Consider the following 6011-nt stretch of genomic DNA (forward strand, 5'->3'; position numbering starts at 1 on the left):
TTTATATATATATAATTCTTTTTTCCAAAATGCATTACTTTGCACTTATCAACATTGAATTTCATTTGCCGTTTTGTTGTCCTGTCACCCAGTTTTGTGAGATCCCTCTGCAACTCCTCACAGTCTGCCTTAGACATAACTGTCTTGAATAATTTTGTATCATCTGCAAGCTTTGCCACTTCCCCGTTCAAGCATTGATGAATATGTTGAACAGCACTAGTCCCAGTACAGATCCTTGGGGGTTTCCGCTGTTCACCTCTCTCTATTGTGAAAACTGACTGTTTATTCCTACCCTTTGTTTCCTATCTTTCTATCCTACTGATCCATAAGAGGATCTTCCCTGTAATCCTATGGCTACCTTGTTTCCTTAAGAGCCTTTGGAGAGGAACTTTGTCAAAGGCTTTCTGAAAATCCAAGTACGTATCAACTAGATCGGCCTTATTCACATGCTTGTTGACCCTGAAAGAATTCTAATAGATTGGTGAGGCGTGACTTCCCTTTATAAAACCCATGTTGACACTTCCCCATCAAATCGTGTTCATATGTGTCTGATAATTCTGTTCTTTACTATAATTTCTACTTATTTGCCCGGTACTGAAGTCAGGCTCCCCAGCCTGTAGTAGTCATTTTAAAAAATGACATGACATTAGCTACCTTTCAGTCATCTTGTGCAGAGGCTGATTTCAGAGATAGGTTACATATTACAGTTAGTATTTCTGCAATTTCATATCTGAGTTCTTTAAAAACTCTTGGGTCAATACCAACTGGTCCTGGTGACTTATTACTGTTTAGTTTATCAATTTGTTCTAAGCGTCTCCTATCGATACATCAGTTTGGGAAAGTAGTTCAGATTTGTCACTAAAAAGAATAGCTTTGATATGTGTATCTCCCGCACATCCTCTGCAGTGAAGACCGATGCAAAGAATTCATTTAGCTCCTTGACAATTCCCTTGTCTTCCTTGAGTGCTTCTTAAACACCATTGTGGTCTAGTGGCCTCACTGCCTGTTTGGCAGGCGTCCTGATTGTGATATACTTTTAAAAAATTACTGTTAGTTATTGCATCTTTAGCAAGTTGCTTCTCAAATTCTTTCTTGGCCTGCCTTATTATACCTTTACATTTTATTTGTCAGAGTTTGTGTTCCTAGGATTTGATTTCAAAACTTTTAAACATTCCTTTTTACCTCTAACTGCCTCCATTACTTTGCTCTTTAGCCATCGTGACATTTATTTATTTTTTGGTCTTCCTATTGTCTTTTTTGATTTGGGGTATACATTTATTCTGAGCCTTTATTATGATGTTTTTAATAAATCTGCATGCTGCTTGCAGGCATTTACCCTTGTGACTTCTCTTTTAAATTTCCATCTAACTATCACTTCATTCTTATGTAAATTACCCTTTAAAAAATTGAATGTTACTTTGATGAGGTTTTTTTAATAGTTCCCCCCCCCCTACAAGGATGTTAAATATGGTCACTATTACTGAGCAGTTCAGCTATATTTACCTTTTGGACCCGATCCTGTGCTCCACTTAAGACTAAATTAAGACTTTCCTCTCCACTTGTGGGTTCCTAGGCTAGCTGCTCCAAGAAGCAGTCATTTATGGTGTCTAGAAATTTTATCTCTGCATCACGCCCTGAGGTGACATGTACCCAGTCAATATGAGGATAGTTGAAATCACCCATTATTTTTGTGACAAAGAGTCCTGTGGCACCTTATAGAATACCAGAAAGATTGGAGCATAAGCTTTCATGAGTGAATACCCACTTCGTCAGACGCTTGTGGTGGAAATTTCCAGCAGCAGGTATAAATATACAGGCAAGAATCAGTCTAGTGATAATGAGGTTAGTTTCAGTCAGGGAGGATGAGGCCCTCTTCTAGCAGTTGAGGTGTGGACACCAAGGAAGGAGAAACTGTTTTTGTAGTTGGCTAGACATTCACAGTCTTTGTTTAATCCTGAGCTGATGGTGTCAAATTTGCAAATGAAGTGTAGTTCAGCATTTTCTATTTGGAGTCTGGTCCTGAAGTTTTTTTGCTGCAGGATGGTTACCTTTAAATCTACTATTGTATGTCCAGGGAGGTTGAAGTGTTCTCCTACAGGTTTTTGTATATTACCATTCCTAATATCTGACTTGTGTCCATTTATCCTTTTATGTAGGGATTGTTCAGTTTGGCCAATGTACATAGAAGAGGGGCATTGCTGGCACATGATGGCATATATTACATTGGTGGATGTGCAAGTGAATGAACCAATGATGTTGTGGCTGATCTGGTTAGGTCTTGTGATGGTGTTGCTGGTGTAAATATGTGGGCAGAGTTGGCATCGATGTTTATTGCATGGATTGGTTCCTGAGTTAGAGTTACTATGGTGCGGTGTGTAGTTACTGGTGAGAATATGCTTAAGGTTGGTGGGTTGTCTGTGGGCGAGGACTGGCCTGCCTCCCAAGGCCTGTGAAAGCGAGGGATCGTTGTCCACGACGGGTTGTAGATCACTGATGAAATGGGTATTTACCCACGAAAGCTTATGCTCCAATACTTCTGTTAGTCCAGAAGATGCCACAGGACTCTTTGTCGCTTTTTACAGATCCAGACTAACACAGCTACCCTGTGTTAACATTATTTTTGTGTGTTCCCAGTTTGTTGCCTCTCAAGCCTCCCTTGGCATTTCACAATCAGTGCCACCATCCTGGCCAGGTGGTCTGTAGTATATTCCTACTGTTGTACTCTTATTATTCAAGCATGGAATTTCTATCCATGGAGATTCTATGGCACAGTTTGATTCAGTTAAGATTTTTATCATATTTGACTCTATGCTTTTTTTAATGTTTAGTGCCACTCCCCGATCAGCGTGACCTACTCTGTCATTTCTATATATTTTGTAATTTGGTATCACCGTGTCCCATTGGTTATCCTCATTACAACAAGTTTCCATAATTCATATTATATCAATATCCTCATTTAATGGCAGGCACTGGAGTTCACACATCTTATTATTTGCAGTTTTACCATTTGCATATGAGCACATTTTGTCAATGTTTAGTTGCTTGCCTTTATATGTTATGTTTAAATGGGACTCTGTTCCTCACTAGCTCCTGCCTTTATTTTACCAATATCTTTCCAATCCTCTATACTAGGATATAGAGTTTCCCCATTAATAAATTCATCCTTAAGGGATGTCTCCACCTGAACTGTGTGCTTCTCTACATCTGTTATCTTTCCCCCAGCCCTTAGTTTTAAAAGGCCCCCAAAGAGCACACAATCAAGTGGACAAGGCAGAGAAAGAGAGGGAGGGGAAACAGGGAGGGGAAGTGACTGGCCCAAGGTCACACAGAATGTCAGTGGCAGAACTAAGAACAAAACCCAAGTCTCTGACTGCCACTGACCCGCACAGCACAGTCATAAAGTCACAGAGGTAAATGATACAACATGGAAGTAATAGAATGTTACTCCTAGTCCATCATCACACAGAGATGGCACTGCAACTGGGACTTGGTACCATGAATCAATCTGTAAGCAAGTAGCAGGCCGTATATGCACAGAATTCAATGTGGAATCATCACAGGCAATCTAGCGCTCAAGGCTCTGGGTGTGTCTATGTGGTGTTTCACTGGGAAGAGGGAATCAGGATGTGTTGGTGTTTCAGAAGTTTAGTTTACTGTCCAAGTTGTGATCCTGCTGTTTGTCATAAGAACATACGACTGGAAGGGCCCTCTTAGGTTATCAAGTCCAATCCCCTGCTCTCATTGGCAACCCTGTTATATAATCCCCATCAAAAACTGATCCAGCCCTGCGTGGACACTAGTTAAGTTGTTTGTCCCACACTTCTCAAATTGGGAGGTTGTTCCAGATCCTGCCTCCTCTGATGGGGACAAACCTTCTTCTCATCTCCAGCCTAAATGTACTCACAGACAGTATATCCCATTTGTTCTTGTGCCAACATGGTCCTTTAGGAGCAATAGCTCTCCTCCCTCCCTGATGTTTACCCCCCTGATGTATTTACAAAGAGCGACCAGACCCCTGCTCATTCTGCACTTTTCCAGGCTAAACAAGCTGAACTGTTTTGGTTTCCAGTTGAAATAGCGCTCCATTGTCTCAATAGGATGAGCATCGTTCCTAAGATTGTTGGGTCTGGGTTGTAATTTGTTTCATATGTACACTGCATTTTATCGAGCCACATCTTGGACCAGATCCTCAGATGATGGAAGCAGGTGCCATCCATTAACTTTAAGGGAGATATGGCAATTTACAGTGGTGTGATAATACACCTGATTAGGGGGCTGATTGTTGGAGGGGAGGAGCACTCTAATCCTGACATTGCCTTGTCCTTCCCTTCACAGGCAGCACATGGTGTATTGAGAAGGACAATGTCCAATCGAACCACCATGACCGAGTTCTTTCTCCTGGGATTCTCTGATGTTCGGGAGCTCCAGATTTTGCACTTTGTGATGTTTCTAATGATTTACCTGGCAGCCCTGACAGGGAATCTTCTCGTTATCACTGTAGTAGCCCTCGACCACCACCTTCACACCCCCATGTACTTCTTCCTGATGAATTTGTCCATTCTAGACCTTGGATTCATCTCCGTCACTGTCCCCAAATCCATGGCAAATTCCCTATTGAACACCAGGTCAATTTCTTATTCTGGATGCATTGCCCAAGTCTTTCTCTTCTTCTTCTTTGCTTTGGCTGACTTTGCCCTACTCACAGTCATGGCATATGATCGATACATTGCCATCTGCAAACCACTGCACTATGAGAGAGTTATGAACAGGAGAGCTTGTGTCCAAATGGCAGCCAGTGCCTGGATCAGTGGTGTTCTCAATTCTGCTCTGCACACTGGGAATACATTTACAATAACCTTCTGTGGAGGTAACATGGTTGATCAATTCTTCTGTGAAATCCCTCAGCTACTCAAGCTTGCCTGCTCTGATTCCTATCTCAGTGAAGTTGGGGTTATTGCCTTTAATGCGTTCTTGGGCTTAAGCTGCTTTGTTTTAATAATCGTGTCATACATTCAGATCTTCACCACGGTGCTGAGAATCCCCTCTGGGCAGGGTCGGCAAAAAGCCTTCTCCACCTGCCTTCCTCACCTCATTGTTGTCTCATTGTTAGTTTGCACTGGCACCTTTGCCTACCTGAAACCCATCTCCAACTCAGCATCAGGCCTAGATCTCCTGCTCACTGTTCTCTATTCTGTGGTCCATCCTATGATGAATCCCCTCATCTACAGCATGAGAAACAAGGAGATCAAAGCTGCCCTGAAGAAACTGACTTGGCACAGGTTATTGACCAAGAATAAAATGTCTGTCTTCATCTCGTGATTGTCTTTTAAATCTGTGTTTCTTTATAAACCTAATCAACAGATGACAATATTGTCTCCATCAGAACATGGTGTGCAGAGTCTTCATGAAAAATACTGTATTTACAGTGGTAAAAAAAAGCCCTAACCCCACTTTAATTTTACCCCAGTGTACATAAGATCAAAATCTAGCTAGCTAGCTTTTTTAGGTTTTTGCACTACCACTCATCATGCTATCTGAGCAGTTTCCACACAAAATCAGTAGCCATAACGTAGTCCCTGTTGGACCTCTGGTCCTTCTCTTTTTTGGGGTGAAAAAAGCCCTGCTTAGGAATGGAAATTTTTGAGTTTTATAGTTTGTTGGCATTCTTTGTTTTGTTTTGTTTTGTTTTGTTTCATCAGTTAGTTGAGTGGTTTGTTCCTTTGTTCCAGATATTTGTTGTTTTTTTAGGGGGTGGGTATATTTGGGGGAAGGAAATGTTTGGTTACATGCAGTAGTTAATGTTTTGTCATCTCTTGGGGGTGCTGATGTATCATCTCTTTAATGGGGTTTTCTGAGGGAGCTGAAGGTTTGCTCCCCACAATGAGAGAGGGGTGCTGAAGAGGGTGTCTGGAAAGCTGAACTCCTGTTGAAATGATTATTAGTGCAGCTGGGATTTTATTGTGTTATTAAGGATATGTAAGGGTGCCTAGAGCTGTGGATATGTATCTTTG

General features: G+C 41.5%; 1 protein-coding gene across 1 annotated transcript; it reads left to right on the top strand.

Annotated features, from left to right (window-relative positions):
- The first annotated feature begins 4362 nt into the window (after positions 1 to 4362).
- Positions 4363 to 5319, top strand: LOC101935024 (olfactory receptor 14A16-like). The gene has a single exon (XM_005282216.2). The coding sequence runs from the start codon at positions 4363 to 4365 to the stop codon at positions 5317 to 5319; it is 957 nt and encodes a 318-aa protein (XP_005282273.2).
- The last annotated feature ends 692 nt before the right edge of the window (positions 5320 to 6011 follow it).

Source organism: Chrysemys picta, chromosome 12 (assembly GCF_011386835.1).
Source record: "Chrysemys picta bellii isolate R12L10 chromosome 12, ASM1138683v2, whole genome shotgun sequence".
Classification (NCBI taxonomy): domain Eukaryota; kingdom Metazoa; phylum Chordata; order Testudines; family Emydidae; genus Chrysemys; species Chrysemys picta.

Bases quoted from the DNA above. Each gene is read 5' to 3' on its own strand.
- LOC101935024 (XM_005282216.2), top strand. From the start codon at position 4,363: ATGTCCAATCGAACCACCATGACCGAGTTCTTTCTCCTGGGATTCTCT.